The sequence below is a fragment of the Perognathus longimembris genome, chromosome 1 (assembly GCF_023159225.1).
Source record: "Perognathus longimembris pacificus isolate PPM17 chromosome 1, ASM2315922v1, whole genome shotgun sequence".
NCBI classification, from domain to species: Eukaryota; Metazoa; Chordata; class Mammalia; order Rodentia; family Heteromyidae; genus Perognathus; species Perognathus longimembris.
In genome coordinates, this window is record NC_063161.1 from 72,026,532 (window position 1) to 72,044,614 (window position 18,083).

Here is an 18,083-nt window from a genome sequence, read left to right on the forward strand (position 1 = left end):
GCAAGTCAGATTCCAATTAATGAATTCATGTTTGTTTTTATTTCTTTGGGTGGCACCAGGGCTTGAGCTTAGGGCCTCAGGCTTGCCTCCGCTTGCTTGTGTTCATGGCTGGTGCTCTACCACTTAAGCTATGCCTCCAGTTCAGCTTTTTGCTGGTTATTTTGCAGATGGAGTCTGGAAGACTTTTCTTCACTTTCTAGCTTTGGATTTCTCAGCTTTCTGAGTAGCTAACACTACAGGCATGAGCCACTGGCACCTGGTGTGCACACTCTCTCGCTCTCTCTCACTCGCTCTCTCTCTCTTTCTCTCTCTCCCTATCTCTCTCCTATCCATCTATCTGTCTGTCTGTCCATCCATTTATCTATCTACCTATCTATATTGTACCAGCACTGGGGCTTATGCTCAGGGCTTCTCACCTCCAAACAGTTTTTCCTCTCAGGCTGGTGCTCTACCACTTGAGCCACACCTCTACTTCTTTTTGCTGGTTTCTGGTTTGGGCTGCCCAGGCTAGCTTTGAACTTTGACCATTAGATCCCAGAATTCTGTGTAGCTAGGGTGACAGATATGAGAACCCATGGTGCCCAGTTCATTTATTTTTGAGAGAGGGCCTCACTATGTAGTCTAAGTTGGTCTCAAACTTGCCATCCTCCTCTCTTGGCTTCCCAAGCATTGAGATTAGAGATGTTTTACTACCACACCTGCCATGCGTGGCTTCATGTGTGTGACACTGGAGGTCAACTCCAGGCCCCTGGGTTAATTTTGACCTTAGTACAGGCATCCAGAGATAAAGGCTTTGGCTGAATACATTGGAGGGCCACATGGCTCCACGGAGAGCTTGAACTGGATGGAGGGGTGGGGAGGTTTGCTCAGGCAGAGGCACATGTGTGATCAAGCATGGACAGACATGGAGCATCCAGGGAGATGCTCAAATGCTAGGAGTTTCACCTCTGTCCCTTGGAGTGAGTTGCTGCTTAGAAGAGGAGGGGCTAGACCCCAAAGGTGCCTGTCTGCAATGTTAGCCTTTGCCCTTGAGGAGAGCCACCAAGGGCATTTTGATGGATGAATGGTCAGCTGTGGCTGTGCAGAGGCACTGGGGAAACGAGTCAGTCATAGCAAGCTGGGCACAGGTGGCTCCCGCCTGTAATCCTAGCTACTCAGGAAGCTGAGATCTGAGGACTATAGTTCAGAGCCAGCCAGAGCAGAAAAGTTCTGTGAGACTCCTATCTCCAATTAACCACTCAAAAACAAGAAGTGGCACTGTGGCTCAAAGTGGTAGAGTACTAATCTTGAGCAAAAAGAGCTCAGAGACAGTGTCCAGGCCCTGAGTTCAAGCCCCACAACCACCACCACCAACAAAAAGAGTCTACTACAGCAATCCTGGCAGGACTTGTTGAAGGACTGAGTACAGCACTCTTACATGGCCTTCTCTGTATAGGTCCTGGGTTAAGAAACTCAGAAGGGGTAGAATTAAAAAGTTAATGATGTTTTAAAGCCCTTTCTCCCTTCCTCCTCTTCCTACCTTAGCCTTCTGAGTGTGTGATTGCAGGTACATAAGTATGTACCACCATATCCAAATGATAATGGATATTTCTTTTTTTTTTTTTTTTGCCAGTCCTGGGCCTTGGACTCAGGGTCTGAGCACTGTCCCTGGCTTCTTTTTGCTCAAGGCTAGCACTCTGCCACTTGAGCCACAGTGCTACTTCTGGCCTTTTCTATATATGTGGTGCTGAGGAATCGAACCCAGGGCTTCATGTATACAGGGCAAGCACTTTACCACTAGGCCATATTCCAAGCCCTGGATATTTCTTTAGTTAGTAGGTTTTGTTTTGTTTTTGCTGGTTCCGGGACTTGAATTCAGGGCCTGGACACTGTCCCTTACCGTTTTTTGCTCAAAGTCAGCACTCTACCACTTGAGCCACAGCCCCACTTCTAGCTTTTTGTCAATTCATTGGGGAGAAGAATCTCATGGGCTTTTCTGCCCTGGTCTGGCTTCAGAGTCCTCAGATCCTCAGCCTCCTGAGCGGCTAGGATGACAGGTGGGAGCCAGTTTATTTTTCTTTTGTTACTGAGGGTTGAATGCAGGGCCTCATGTCTAGAAAGCAGATGATCTACACTGAGCAACATACCCAGACAACTTCTTTTATTGTCCAATACTAGGGATTGAACCCAGGGCCTCCTGTATGCTTAGCAAGCATTCTACCACTTGATTTGCTCCTGCCTCAGCCTCCCAAGTGCTGGAGTTACAGACCTCCACTGCCACTGCTGATGTCATTTCTTATTATTTGTGTGTGTGTGTGTGTGTGTGTGTGTGTGTGGTGCTGGGTGCCCTGCCTGCCATTGAGCCACATCCTCAGCCCTGCTTGTGGGCTTTTATTTTGTGCTCTTATAAAACAATTGAGACCTTTAAACAAACAAATCAGCTAGACACTGGTGGCTCACACCTGTAATCTTAGCTACCCAGAAAGCTGAGATCTGAGGATCACAATTTGAAGCCAGCCTAGGCATGAAAGTGCATGAGACTTTTTTTTCTTTCCAATGGTGGAACTAAGGGCTAGGAGGTCTTTTGCTCAAGGCTAGTACTCTACTACTTTGAGCCAGCCACAGTGTCTCTTCTGGTTTTCTGGTGGTTAATTAGAGATAAGAGTGGGCTTTCTTCTTTGAACCAGGATCCTCTGACCTCAGCTTCCTGAGCTAGGATTATAGGTGCGAGCCACCAGCACCCTTAAGATTCTTATCTCCAACTGACCACAAAGGGCTGGAACTGAAAGTGTGGCTTAAGTGGTAGAACACCAGCCTTGAGCAAAAAAGCCTAAAGAAGTACTCAAGGCCCTAAGTTCAAGTCCCACTATTGGTCCATGAGAAAATACTAGGAGCTTGGGAATATGGTTTGGTGGTAGAGCACTTGTCTAGCTGTGCAAGGTCTTGGGTTCAATTCCCATACAGGAGAAAGAAGGAAGGAAAGAGAAGGAGGGAGGGAGGGAAAAGATGGGGAGTGCTGAGATAGTGAGGGACACTTCTCCTGAAACACCTCCAGTCACCCTGCGTCCAAACACCCAGCTCAGACGAGGTCAGAGACCAGGTCAGGGCCCCATCAAGATCGGGATTGTTTCAGATCAACCAAGCTGCCTTAGAAAAGATGGAGACATGTTCAGGCTTTTTTGCAACCTGAGTCCTAGAACGGGAAGAGGAGGGGCTCCCCAGCCCTGCGATGCCACGCCCCTCTTGTAGACCACGCCCCTGCGAGGCCACGCCCTCGTGGCTTCTCCAGCTAGGTGCCCTTCCTGGGGCAGCTCCCCGCTGTGCAGGCCACCTCCAAGGCCCCTAAGGTCGTGTGGGGACAGGCTGGGGCCACCAGCCACCTCCATGGATAGCGACCTTGTCTATGCCTTCCTTCCAGCTTTGGAAAGACAGGAAGAAAGGTCTGCATTGATTTACACTTGGGGGGGTCCTTCCCCCTCCTAAACTATCAAGAGTAAGGAGCTTGGATTGACTGGAGAAGAATAGAGGGAGCCCAGAACAACATTCCCCCAAGGTATGACTCCTTCACTTTTGCTACTGTGTGTGTGTGTGTGTGTGAGAGAGAGAGAGAGAGAGAGAGAGAGAGAGAGAGAGAGAAAGGGGGGGGGGCATTTCATTACTGGTCAGAAGATTCAGAATTGTCTTTAGACAATTTAGAGACATGTTTAATTTCCTTCTGTGATTCTCCAACAAAATATTATTCATCATTCAACACACATTTCCCAAGGAACTTATTCCAGATGCTACCATTAAAAATCTGGTCCTGCCTTTGAGGTTCCACAGTTCAGATGAGGGTGAATGGGAATACTTCCTACACTAATAGTGGGCCAGACGCAGAGCAAAATCTTTTTGTTGTTGTTGTTCCAATCTTGTGGCTTGAACTCAGGACCTGGGTGCTGTCTCTGTGCTTTTTCATTCAAGGCTGGGTGTTCTATCACTTGAGCCACAGCTCTACTTCCAGCTTGTTTTTGGTGATTAGTGGAAGATAAGAGTTTCACAGACTTTCCTGCCTAGGCTGGCTTTGAACTGCAGTCCTCAGATCTCAACCACCTGAGTAGCTAGGATCACAGGCATGAGCCACTAACTCCCAGCTTTGAGCAAAACATTAAGAACAGTGATTTTAGGAGGCAAGGGCATTACCAAGCTCATTTTATAGAGAAGAAGAGTGGGACCTGGAAAGTTCTATCTGTACTACTTACTGTTTATCTGTCCCACAATGAGGCCATCCAGCAGGTGCCTCTAGGAGGGATGGAGCTCATCTAGGAATGAGCAACGGCTCATCTTGGCCAATGTCCCCAGGGTATAAGCAGGCTGAAAGAGTGGACTCAAAGTGAGGGTGGGGGACAATCTCTACAGGCCCCTGGAGAGCTCTGGGGAGCCCTGGAATTTGAAGTTCATGGAAGATGGGCTCAGAGTTTTCTTCCTGGCTCCTGGGCTGCAGTGAGGGCACCTGAGGATTTCTGGAAGATTCTTTGGAAGCTGTCTGTCTCCATATTCCTAGGAGAGGTGCTGATCAAGTCTAGGATGCAGTATCCCAAATGCCTTTAGCAGTGGGTGGCCTGGGAGGCAAAAAAAAACTGTGTCCCCACCAGCAAAGAGGGGCCTGAGCTTGTTCCCCTCTTTCTCAACAATTCTCCATTCCCATCTCCCAGCTGTCCCCAGTTCAGGCAGAGAAACAAAAGGGCTTTGTTCCACTGGCCCCCATGAATGGAGTGTTGAAAACCTCATGTCTGCAGCCAGATAGACTTTCATTTCCCCCGCCCCAATCCTGACTACCACTGTGCCAAGGTGAAGGCAAAGCCAGGGTAAATGGGGAGCCGTGGGTGAGGAGAGATCTTCCTGGGATGGGTACAGTGTCCTGGGCACCTCCCACTTCCTCCATGCTACCCAGACCGTCCTCCTGTCATGTTTCTGTTCAGAGTGGCTGGAAGGCAGCTACATGCCCCTCCCCACACACCCACACCGCCCACAGCAGCCAGCTGGGCCTCCATCTGTCTTTGTGTCTGTCCTTCCTCTCTTCTGAGAGTCTTATGAGTCATGTCAGCTTCTGAGCCATCCTCCATCTGACCCCCCAACCAACCAGTCCATGGAAGGAGTACCTAGTGTCACACTCCCCTCAAGTTTGAAAGGAAGGGGTACACACATGGGGAAGGTACTGAAATGCTGATTGTGTTTTCTGTTTGTTTTATTTTTGTGCCTGTCCCAGAGCTTGAACTCAGGGCCTGGGCACTGTCCCTGAGCTGCTTTTGCTCAAGGCTAGTGCTCTACCACTTGAGCCACAGCACCACTTCTGGCTTTTTGCTGGGTAATTGGTGATAATAATCTTATGAACTGGGGCTGGGGATATGGCCTGGTGGCAAGAGTGCTTGCCTCGTATACATGAGGCCCTGGGTTCAATTCCCCAGCACCACATATACAGAAAATGGCCAGAAGTGGCACTGTGGCTCAAGTGGCAGAGTGCTAGCCTTGAGCAAAAAGAAGCCAGGGACAGTGCTCAGGCCCTGAGTCCAAGCCCCAGGACTGGCCAAAAAAAAAAAAAAAAAAAGAATCTTATGAACTTACTTGCCCATGCTGACTTCAAATTGGGATCCTCAGATTTCAACCTCCTGAGTATCAGCTAGGATTACAAGAATGAGCCACTTGGCACCTGCCAAAAAGAGTTTGGTAGGGTTTTTTGTTTTTTTTTTTTTAAATCTTGGGGTTGTCGGGCTGGGGATATGGCCTAGTGGCAAGAGTGCTTGTCTCGTATACATGAGGCCCTGGGTTCAATTCCCCAGCACCACATATACAGAAAATGGCCAGAAGGGGCGCTGTGGCTCAAGTGGCAGAGTGTTAGCCTTGAGCGGGGGGGGGGGGGGGGGGGGGGGGGGGGGGGAAGAAGCCAGCTACAGTGCTTAGGCCCTGAGCCCAGGTCCCAGGACTGGCCAAAAAAAAAAAATCTTGGGCTGGGGATATGGCCTAGTGGCAAGAGTGCCTGCCTCGGATACACGAGGCCCTGGGTTCGATTCCCCAGCACCACATATACAGAAAACGGCCAGAAGCGGCGCTGTGGCTCAAGTGGCAGAGTGCTAGCCTTGAGCGGGAAGAAGCCAGGGACAGTGCTCAGGCCCTGAGTCCAAGGCCCAGGACTGGCCAAAAAAAAAAAAAAAAAAATCTTGGGGTTGAGGGTGCAACTCAGTAGCAGAGCAATTGCCTAACATGTGAGAGGCCCTGGGTTCAACCCCTAGGACCACAATTTTTAAAAGTCACAAGCCAGGGACCAGTGGCTCTAGCTTATAATCCTAGCTACTCAGGGGACTGAGATCTGAGCATCGCAATTTGAAGCTAGCCCAAACAGAAAAGTCGTGAGACTTATCTTCAATTAAGGGCCAGAAAATGGGAAGAGACACTGTGGCTCAAAGTGGTAGAAGCTAGCTTTGAATAAAAAAGCTCAGAGACGGGCTGGGGATATAGCCTAGTGGCAAGAGTGCCTGCCTCGGATACACGAGGCCCTAGGTTCGATTCCCCAGCACCACATATACAGAAAACGGCCAGAAGCGGCGCTGTGGCTCAAGTGGCAGAGTGCTAGCCTTGAGTGGGAAGAAGCTAGGGACAGTGCTGAGGCCCTGAGTCCAAGGCCCAGGACTGGCCAAAAAAAAAAAAAAAAAAAAAAAAAAAAAAAAAAAAAAAAGCTCAGAGACAGCATCTAGGTCCTGAGTTCAAGCCCCATGACTAACAAAATAAATAAATGAAGTCCCTATGAGTGTATGGTGACTCTCACCGATAATCTTAGATATTTGGGAGATTCAAATTGGGTAGATCAACATTTGAGGCCAGGATGGTAAAAAGTTGTCAAGACTCAATCTCAACAAACAAATCCGGCATGCATCCCTGGAAGGTAAAATCAGCCCTTGTTCAGGCGATGGCTGTACCCAATCTGTCTGACCTGATCTCCAACCCATTACCTTCTTTACAGTATCTAGACTCTAGCCAAACCTCTCCTCTTCTCTCCTCTCCTCTCCTCCCTTCCTTGCTTCCTTCTTCCCATAGTGCTGGGGATGGAGCTCCGTAAGTTCTCAACCACAGAGCCACACCCCCATCCATCCTTCCATCACCCTTAGCAACCAGCTGTGTTCCTGCCCAAGTGGGAATATCCTTTTCCAGTGAAGCTGACCCTCTCACTGAAAGTAAATGATGAGCATCCTGAATTCCAGATGTTCCAGCTGTGACCTCTTCCTGGCCTCTGGATGGGACCCCCTGAAAGACCATCCACCAGCTGGATGCGCCAGGAATCAGAAATGTCCTTCCATTCCCAGCTGGATGAGGGGAGCAGAGGGTGGAGGCCTGGGGATGAGGGTGGTGCTGCCCCTCCACCTCTACCACCGCTGCCCCTCTCTCCGGCTCTGTCCTTCTTCTTCCTCCTGCCACTGGGTGAGTGCTCCCAGCCAGCCCCTAGTAGTTCTCTCTCTAGCTCTGTTTCCCCAGTTGTCCAAGGATGGACAGAGGGAGGGAGGCTATGAATGATCTGGATCCTGATGGTCTTTCCAGCTCAGAACAAGCTTGACTTTGAGGCGTGGAAGGCTCAGCACTGGTGGTGACAGCTAAATATGTCTAGAGAGGGGCTGAGATTGCCATAGAGATGGACGAACAAATCTAGATCTCAAGCAGGCATATTTGAGGTAGCCTGTGAGGAGTAATGGAATAGTCCCAGAAAGAGGTGGTAAGGCTTTGGAAAGGCAAAAGTTCAAGAGGAGGGGATGGTGGAAGAGGGAAGGGGGGAGGGGATTATGGAGGGGAGAAATGGAGGAGGGGGGAGAAGTGGACTGAGGAGGAGAGGATGATGGAGGGAAAGGAGGAGGGGATGATGGAGGAGGGAAAGGAGGAGGAGATGAAGAAGGGAGGAGGAGGAAGGGGTGATGGAAGAGGGAGAGGAGAAGATGATGGGGGAGGGAGAAGAGGAGGGGATAATGAAGGAGGGGAAGGGGAAGAAGAGATGATGGAGAGGGAGGAGGAGAGAATGATGGAGGAGGAGGCGAAGGAGGAGTGGATGATGGAGGGGGGAGAAGGTCTCCTGTCCTGGAGGCCAGGCAGTGAAAGGATGCTCTTCCTCATTGTTTTAGCCAGTGCCCTCCAGACCAGTCTACTGCCCTTTCCAGGTAGGTGCCACCTCTCCCTTCCTCACCGTCACCTACCTCAGGTATTCAGAGCCTCAGTCAGAAGACCTGGGGTGCTAACCTGCCCTCAGAGAATCTATATGCCTCCACACCTGGCATTTCCCAGCCTCCCCATCTCACAAGAGGGACAGACCCCAAAGCTCCTGGCACAGTGGGCGTCCTACAGCTTAGGCCCCCTGCTCCCCCCTGGTGGCCAGCTGAACCCTCTTTGCAGAGCTAAGGCTGGTGGGGGGCCCGAGCCGCTGTCGGGGGCGCCTGGAGGTCCTGCATGGCGGTTCTTGGGGCAGCGTCTGCGATGACGATTGGGACGTGGTGGATGCCAACGTGGTGTGCCGTCAGCTGGGCTGTGGCCTGGCACTGCCCGTGCCTCGCCCCCTCGCCTTTGGCCAGGGCCGAGGCCCCATCCTTCTGGACAATGTGGAGTGCCGCGGGCAGGAAGCTGCGCTGAGCGAGTGTGGCAGCCGAGGCTGGGGCGTCCACAACTGCTTTCACTATGAGGATGTGGCCGTCCTGTGCAATGGTGAGCCAAGTACTGGGGCCCATTAGGGTAGGTAGCAGGGCTGTCTGCTAGACAGACAAGGGACTCCCTGGTGTTCCGCATGTTCATGAAGAGTGAGAAGCTACTACTGGCTGGTGCTGGGAAGTTCCCAGGCTGAATCCCCAGATTAATCAGGTGCTGGTGGCTCACACCTGTCATTCTAGCTACTCAGGAGGCTGAGATCTGAGGATCTCAGTTCAAAGTCAGCCAAGATAGAAGAGTCCATGAGATCCTGATCTCCAGTTAACCAGAAAAAAAAAAATCATTGGGGTCATAGTGGCCATATGAGCTTCTGGGCATAGAACTAGTTCTAGTTTTCAAGCTTATAGGGTTTATAACAACATAATCATAGCCCCATCTAGAGTTTCTGATTTTGCAGGTCTGGTCCAGGGCCTGAAATTTCACATTTTAACAAGAATAAATTACAGGAGGCTGTGAACTGCTATAAGTGATGCTTAAACGGAGTTTAGAGCTGGGTGCCAGTGGTTCATGCCTATGATCCTAGCTACTCAGGAGGCTGAGATCTGAGGATCATGGTTCAAGGCCAGCTTGGGCAGGAAGGCTTGTGAGACTCTTATCTCCAATTAACCACCAGAAAATTGGAAGAGGCACTGTGGCTAAAAGTGGTGGAGCACTAGTTTTGAGCAAAAAAGAGCTTAGGGACAGAACTCAGGCCCCAAAACTGACAAAAAGAAAGATAAAATGATTTTAGAAGCTAGTTGTGGTGGTACACACCTGTAATCCCAGCTCTTTGGGGGTTAAAGTAGGAAGATCTCAGGTTTCAGACAAGCTTGGGCTAAGTAGCAAAAACCTGTCACACACCCCACATACACATACACACAAGGGTTTGGGGGCTAGGAATATGGCTTAGTGGCAGAGTGCTTGCCTAGCATGCATGAAGCCATGGGTTCGATTCCTCAGCACCACATAAATAGAAAAAGCTGGAATTGGCACTGGGGCTCAAGAGGTAGAGTGCTAGCCTTGAACAAAAAGAAGCCAGGGACAGTGCCCAGGCCCTGAGTCCAAGCCCCAGGACTGGCAAAAAAAAAAAAAAAAAAGGATTTTGGTGGCCCTTTTTGTTATCATATCTCTCCTCGGGTTCTTCTGGGTTCTTGGCTTTGACCAGTCATGTGACCAGAGGCACTGGAATCAGGCACTGTAGAAGTGACCAGGTCCCTTCTTTGCATGAAGAGGATGGAGAATCAATCCAAAGATCCTGTATTCTTTCTCCCACCCTGCTGCCTCCTCAGAATTCTTGCCCACGCAGCCGCCCATGAGGAAAGCCTTAACCAGTAGTGCACCCCCTACAGTTTCTCAGAATGGGAAAGGTAAGAAAGGGTAATGCATCACACTACCTGGGTTTTTATGGGTCTCCCACACTTTAGGTGGTGCAGGAACAGATTATAAATGAAAGGCTAGACAGAGTAAGTAAGGTGTGCAGGGTTGTGGTGGTGGTGGTAGTGGTGGGAGAGTGGGAGATCAACATCTCTCCCTCTATTAAAGGACAGTTAAAGGGGCAAAGGAACCAGCGGAGAAGAGAGCACCCCAACCTTTATGAAGGAAAACTGAGCCTAGTGCTGATGGCTTATGCTTATAAACCTAACTACCAGGGGGCTGAAATCTGAGGATTGAAGCCAGCCTGTGTGGGAAAATCTGTGAGGCTCTTATCTCCAATTAACCACCAAAAAGCCAAAAAAGTGCAGCTGTGGCTCAAGTGGTAGAGTGTCAGCCTTGGGAGAAAAAGTTCAGGGATTGTGCTCAGGCCCTGAGTGCAAGCCCAATATTCTCACCTACCCTCCCTCCCCCATCTCTTCTCTCCCCCCCCCATTTCTTCTCTCCCCCCCCCCCATTTCTTCTCTCCCCCTTTCTCCCCTGCTTCTCTCACACACACATTAAGGAGGGCTTCACAGAGGGAAAGGTTTTTTCTTTTTGGCCAGTCCTGGGCCTTGGACTCAGGGCCTGAGCACTGTCCCTGGCTTCCTTTTTGCTCAAGGATAGCACTCTGCCACTTGAGCCACAGCGCCACTTCGGGCCGTTTTCTGTATATGTGGTGCTGGGGAATAGAAACCAGGGCCTCATGTATAGGAGGCAAGCTCTCTTGCCACTAGGCCATATCCCCAGCCCCGAGGGAAAGGTTTTCTTTGGCAGAAGTCAATGAGCAAGCTGAGCAGGGGTGAGAGCTGGTTTTAAGCAGGCAGGGCAGGGGTGAGGAGGGCTGGTTTTAGGCAGGAGTGTCACAGCGGGCGCTGGCTGCCTTGAGAGCCCTCAAGCCACACACACACACACACACACACACACACACGGCCTGAGGAGGCAAGGGTGAAGGCCTGGGACACCAAGGCTGGGGTGGGCGGCAGATCCCGGTGGAATCGGATCCGCCCCCCTCATCTCTGCCCGCCGTCCCCAGGGGAGGGCAGCGTGCGCCTGGTGGGGGGCGCCGGCCCATGCCAGGGCAGAGTGGAGATCCTGCACGGCGGCCTGTGGGGCACTGTGTGCGACGACGACTGGGGACTGCCGGATGCTGCCGTGGTCTGCCGCCAGCTGGGCTGCGGGGCGGCCGTGGCTGCCACCACCAACGCCTTCTTCGGCTACGGCACGGGGCACATCCTGCTGGACAACGTGCACTGCGAGGGTGGCGAGCCCCGCCTGGCTGCCTGCCAGAGCCTGGGCTGGGGCGTGCACAACTGCGGCCACCACGAGGACGCAGGCGCGCTCTGTGCAGGTGCCTGGCTGGAAGGGAGGGGGGTGGTCTGCGGCGGGGCGGGGCCTCGGCTGCCTTCTGGCTTTCCAAGGACGACTCCCCAATTGCTTAAGCCTTAAAGGCTTGCTCTATCCCACTACTCCCTGTGACCCATTCCACACCTGTATAACAAAATTACAGCATGTCTGTGACAGCCCTGTATAAAAAAATGAAGTACATAAATATATTGCCAAACAGGGCAGTCCTGATTGGATCCCTGCTTGGGTTGAGCCCCCAGCCCTGGAAAGAAAAATCTGTTCCTTCTGGGAGAGAGCCTTCTTTCTTCCTCAACAGCCCATGGTTGACCAGGAATCTGAAATCTCAGCCTCTGACCTTGCTCTCTTCTCTCCAAATCTAGTCCTGGGACCTCCAACTCTCACAGCACTGTCACCCTCAGCCATGAGAGAGGACTGGGCCTGGCATACGGAGCCAGAAGGTAAAGAGACCACCTTAGAATGGTAGGAGCAAAGTGGGTAAAGCTGGAAACTGGAAAGGCTTTCTTAGGAAAAGGCCGAATAGGCCCCAGCTTTGGACCAGCTGTTAGAGGTGGGTGAGAGCCAGGAACAGATAGAACAAGGATGAAATCCAGAGCTCTGCATAATTCAGCCTGGTGAGAGGAGGTAGTAAGAGGTTTTTTTTTCAAAGGGCTCCAGTAAAATGTGAGACTGGTGCTGGGGATGGAGAGGCCTTCCTTGTGAGAAGGCTAACATGATGAGTCAGGGTTAGAGGTGCTTTTGGAATTAGGGCTGGGGCTGTCACTTGGATTAAAATTAGAATATTGCCAGAACTAGGATTTAGTGACTGCAGAATTGAGGGTGAGGGAATAGGGATGGTATAGTTGGAACTGTTCCAATACAGGTCTCCAAGGCTCTGCTGCAGAGCAGATGGCTCCCTTATGACCTTCAATTGTTTGAGAAGACAGTGTGGGTGGTTCAGGCCTATCCTCCTAGCTGCTCAGGAAACTGACAACTAAGGATGACAGTTCAAAGACTTTTCATCTCCAATTAACCAACCAGACAGCCAGAAGTGAAGGTGTGGCTCAAGTGGTAGAGTGTCAGGCTTGAGTGAAAAGCTAAGGGACAGTGCACAGGTCCTGAGATCATATCCCAGTACTACCCTCCCCCCCAATTAGGATATCAGGAATTAGGATTCAGTGTCAGCAGAATTAGGCTGAGGGTGTGGCAGGTGGGGGGAACCCCAGTAGAGATTCCCTGGCCCTGCTGCAGGATGGAAGACCTCCTGGGGACCTTCAATCACCCTAGATTGCCCTGTCTCTGCAGCTACCCCCGTGGGTGCCCAGCTTTCAGGGGAAACGGTACTGTTGACCACAGCCACCTGGGCCTCGGGGAAAAAAAGTAAGTGGAGGGTTCCGTGGAGAGGGTGAGTGGGTGGGCTGGGGGGCCCGGGCTCTGCCTGGGAGCAGGCCGCCCCAGCCCAGCCCCTCTGGCCCCGGGCGCCCCGCAGGCGGGCGGCTGCGGCTGGTGGGTGGCCCGGGCCCGTGCCGCGGCCGCGTGGAGGTGCTGTACGCTGGGGGCTGGGGCACCGTGTGCGACGATGACTGGGACTTCGCGGACGCGCGCGTGGCCTGCCGTGAAGCCGGCTGCGGGCCTGCGCTGGGCGCCACCGGCCTCGGTCACTTCGGCTACGGCCGGGGCCCTGTGCTGCTGGACAACGTGGGCTGTACGGGCACCGAAGCACGCCTGAGCGACTGCTTCCACCTGGGCTGGGGTCAGCACAACTGCGGTCACCACGAGGACGCAGGCGCACTGTGCGCAGGTGAGGCTGCGGCGGAGCCCCGGGGAAGGCGGGCCCAAGGGGGCGGAGTCTGATGACGAGAGGGCGGGGCCTCCAGGGGCACGCCCCGGGGTGCTGAGTGGCACGGTGTCTGGAGAAGTGGGCGGGGCTATGCGTCAGCACGCTCTGCTGTGTAGATGGACGTAGGATCTGGAGAGTGGGCGGGGCCGCGTGTCGCACGCTCTGCTGCGCCATGGGGTGTGGTCTGGTACAGTGGGCGGGGCTCTGCTGCACTGCAGCGGGGCGTATCCGGCCGAAATGAGCTGCGGGCGGTTCCTGTGTTCTGCGGCTGCGCAGCTGAGGTGGGGCCGGCAGGGAACTCTCCGCAGTGAGAGAGTAGGGCGCGGCCCTAGGGCGAAAGCCTGGAGTCTGGGAGGGCCGGGTGACCCCCAGACGTGGGGTAGGCCCAGACTTGGGAGTGAAGGGCGGGGCCGATCGCTTCCTGGTGAAGTTCTAGTACGACTAGGGAAACACCAAGGGAGGATCAGAATGTCAAATGCTTCTAGTTTCTTGATGGACGCCTGAAAACCCTCATTTGGTGGATTATGCCTAGGAAGCCTTCCTGATCATCCCCAAAGCCTTGGCCACAGGGGGACCTGCCTTGGACCCCAAGGACAAATTAGCACAACTCCCATTTTTCTTCACAAGGTGGGAAGCTGCCTCTTGGTGGTGCTGTGCAGTCTTTTCTGCCCCTGCAGTGGGCTTCCCTGGAGAAGGCAGGAGGTGCCCCGGCCCTAGCAAACAGATTCCTCCATATGACATTTTCTTTTTCATGAGCCAGGCCCAGAGGAGCTGGGACTGCATGTCCAACAGGATGGCTCAGAGACCACCCGGGTGCCCACTCCTCGGCCTAGGGACGGTAGGTGCCCACACCCACCTGAAAGCCAGGTGAAACCATCCGGCTAGGATGGGTTTGGTTAAGTCATATCCTGAGTTACAGCAACTTAGCAGATTTGTGGCACGTCCTGGAACCCTGGTACTTTTGTATTGGCCTCCTGTCTCATTAATCAAAGGTACAGTGTTCAGGAAGAAGGAAGGGACCCTTAAACTAAAGCAATCTAGGGGCCGGGAATATGGCCTGGTGGCAAGCGTGCTTGCCTTGTGTACAAGAAACCCTGGGTTCGATTCCCCAGCACCACATATATAGAAAATGGCCAGAAGTAGTACTGTGGCTCAAGTGGTAGAACGCTAGCCTTGAGCAAAAAAGAAGCCAGGGACAGTGCTCAGGCCCTGAGTCCAGTCCCCAGGACTGGCAACAAACAAACAAGCAATCTAAAGGTGCCTATAGCTGAGGTCAAAATGGAGGAATAAGGTTTCTGTCCTCAGGAAAGCAATGAAATAATTTGGAACCTTGGATCAAGGTTCATCTAGGCCAAGCTAGGCAAAAAGTTGGTGAAGTCTCATTTCAATCATTAAGCCACTTAGGGTGACGTAGCTGTAGATCCTAACTACACAAGAGTCTAGTTAGGAGAGTCATGGTCTGAGGTCTGTCTGGAGAACCTACCTGAACAATAACTAAAGCAAAAAAAAAAAAAATGACATGACTCAAGTGGCAGATCACTTGCTAAACGAACACTTGGCCCTGAGTTCAAACCCCATCCACCTACCTATTCACCTATCCTCCTACCTGCCCATCCCCACAAAAAAAGAATTTGGAATTTAGCTCAGGGAGTCCAGAGGATGGAAAATAAACTCCAGTGACTTACAAGGGACATACTAGAACCTTCAGGATCTCCAAACAACTAACCTGGCCTAAGGCAGTGGGATGGTGAGCAGAGGACTAGAGACTACTCAGCTTATATATTTGTTTCTTCTTCTTCTATTTATTTCTTTTTGTGCTCAGGCCCTTGGTGTTATCCCTTAGCTTTTTTGTTCAAGGCCAATGCTCTACCACTTGAGCCACAGGTCTTCCACTTCAGGCTATTGGGTGGTTAATTGGAGAGGAGAGTCATGGAATTTCCTACCTAGGTTGGCTTCAAACTGGAATTCTCAGATCTCAGCCTCCAGAGTAGCTAGGATTACAGACTTGAGCCAAAGTCTCCTGGCTGAGTTTATGTCTTCTTTCCAGTCCTGAATCTCCCTGACCCATGTTGCTGCCTGTCCTAATATAATGTCATTTATCTGTCCCCAGGGAGGGCTTCAAAGGGCAGTCCTTTCCCTCCTCTAACCACCCTTTACCTGGTGTAATGTGGTGGTGCCTGGCACAAAGCAGCCCCCTTTTGACCCCAGGCTTTGTCTCCATGCAGGGCACCTACGTCTGGCCAGTGGCACCCACCGGTGTGAAGGGCGTGTAGAGCTCTTCCTAGGGCAACGGTGGGGTACTATCTGTGATGATGCATGGGACCTACGGGCAGCCAGTGTCTTGTGCCGCCAGCTGGGCTGTGGCCAGGCCCTGGCAGCCCCTGGAGAGGCACACTTTGGCCCAGGCCGAGGCCCCATCCTGCTGGACAATGTCAAGTGCCGCGGAGATGAGAGCACCCTGCTTCTCTGTTCTCACATCCGCTGGGATGTCCACAACTGTGACCACAGCGAGGATGCCAGTGTCCTGTGCCAGCCATCATGACCCCATTAACTCTGGAGCCTGCCTCTCTTCAGGAAGCCTGCTCCTTCTCCAGGAAGCCCCCTGTGACTTCTCCTGTTCACTTTGCCCATCCCTCCTTTGTCTGGAAGACAGGCCACCTACCTGTTCAGTATAGTCCTGCTTGGAGGAGCCTGACAGTACACCTATCCACATATCGACTATTTTCAGCCCAATGCAATGAAAGTGTTCATGTTATTCTCAGCACAAACAAAAAAAAATAGGAGAAAGAGTACTTACTCTAACTCCTCTTTACTGAGGTTTCTCTTCCAATCACCCTGAACCTGCCTTCCTCTATATCTGGGTGGCTCAGGGGCTCTCTGTAAATGGGTTATGTTCCTTTTCCCTGACTTATCTTGGGATCCCCAAGAAGAGAGGCAGGAGAGCCTGACAGCTCATTCCTTATACTCACTGGGGCTGAAGAACCTGGGTCATTGCCCCACCCTACTCAGTGAGGGCCTGGATTCTGATGGTGCTCAGCTGGACAAGGGAACTGAAGGGTGCCAAGCTGGGACAGTGGCTCCTCCCAACAGCTGGGCCCACCTCTCCAATTTACCCTGTCCCTAGCATGGAGCCTCCCATTTGCAAAGATGACTGGAGAAGGGGGGAAAGGGGAGGCTGTAGCCACCCCTTCATAGGTGCCAATTCAATAAAGCATTGTCCCCTGTCTTTTCCCAGAGCTCCTTGTTTGAGTAGCTGTGCATGATTTGGGGATGCAAGAAAGACTCCAGGCAGAACTCTCAGGAGGAAACCAGATAGTGGATGGTGGCAGGCAGGTGGCAGCCCCCGACCATCAGCCACAAACAGGCACTTCACATGCAGGAAACACTGACTCACTGGGCAGATTGCTAGAGTCACTTAGAATTCTCTGGCCATTCCTCTGTCCCTTTTTTTCCCCTTTGGCTGGTGGGGGGGGGGGGGGGGGCAGGAAGGGCTGGTTGTGAGGCTTGAACTCTGGGCCTAGGCACTGTCTCTGAGCTCTTGGAGCCACAGCACCACTTTGGTTTTCTGATGGTTAACTGGAGATAAGATTCTCATGGACTTTCCTGCCTGGGCTGGCTTTGAACTGCATTCCCCAGATCTCAGCCTCCTCAGTATCTAGGATTACAGGCATGAGCCACCAGCACCTGGCTCTCCTCTGTCTTTTAACACGGACACAAATTCACAGCCAGTGAAGAGAGGGGTTTGCTCAAGGTGACTGGAAGATAAAAAGGGTTGGGGGGGGGGGCTGGGAATATGGCCTAGTGGTAAAGTATTCGCCTCGTATACATGAAGCCCTGGGTTCGATTCCTCAGCACCACATATATAGAAAAAAGCCAGAAGTGGCGCTGTGGCTCAAGAGGTAGAGTGCTAGCCTTGAGCAAAAAGAAGCCAGGGACAGTGGTCATAGCCTGAGTCCAGGCCCCAGGACTGGCAACAAAAACAAAACAAAAAGGGTTGTGTGTATATATGTGTGTGTGTACGTGCACTGGTACTGGGACTTGAACTCAGGATCTGGGCGCTGATCGTTTGTCCTCAAGGCTAGTGCTCTACCACCTGAGCCATAGCTCCACTTGGGCTTTTTTGGTGGTTAATTGAAGATAGAATCTTAGGGATTTTTCTGCTTGAGCTAGCTTCAAACTAGGATCCTCATATCTCAGATTCCTGAGTACCTAGGAATACAGGTGTGAGCCACCAGAACCAGGCTAAGGAAAGTTCTTGAGAGGTGGTGGGAAGAGAAACAGATGGGAAATTAACCAATGCTGGAGTTTCCTCAAGGCTGCCCTTGTGACATCATATGCACACACCCAGCCTCTGCTCAACCTTGTTCTAGAAACTGTCCATCGTCCCTGAGCCTCTCAGCCCCAGGGTGGGTGTCAGCTGCCCAACTGTCAACCTCTGTCCCTTGGGCCAGCCTGCAGCATCTGTGTTGATTACTCCTAGAACAAATGTCCGATATGATGCAGACTCACCGTCTTCCAGGTCACAAGGCTGAAATGGGTCTCTTTGGTCTCAATATAAGGTGTTAGTTGGCCCAGTGCCTAAGGCTCAGGACTGTAATCCAGCTACTCAAGAGGCTAAGGTCTGAGGACATGTACACAAATCAGAGGGAGGCTTATCCCCAATTAGCCAACAAAAAGGTGAAAGTGGAGTTGGGGCTCAAATAGTAGAGCATTAGGCTAGAACAAAAACGCTAAAAAATAGCACGCAGACTCTAACTCCAATACCCAGTACAGGCATGCATGCATGCACACACACGTGCGCAATATCAGCAGAGAAGTG

The 18,083-nt window shown here is 52.0% G+C and overlaps 1 protein-coding gene across 1 annotated transcript; it reads left to right on the plus strand.

Annotated features, from left to right (window-relative positions):
* Window positions 1–7,244: 7,244 nt before the first annotated feature.
* On the plus strand, window positions 7,245–16,441 carry Ssc4d (scavenger receptor cysteine rich family member with 4 domains). The gene is made up of 10 exons (XM_048351221.1): window positions 7,245–7,428; window positions 8,118–8,153; window positions 8,386–8,691; window positions 9,960–10,037; window positions 11,117–11,431; window positions 11,808–11,885; window positions 12,730–12,804; window positions 12,914–13,225; window positions 14,025–14,102; window positions 15,490–16,441. The coding sequence occupies exons 1-10, from the start codon at window positions 7,245–7,247 to the stop codon at window positions 15,804–15,806; spliced, it is 1,779 nt and encodes a 592-aa protein (XP_048207178.1). The 3' UTR covers window positions 15,807–16,441.
* Window positions 16,442–18,083: the final 1,642 nt, after the last annotated feature.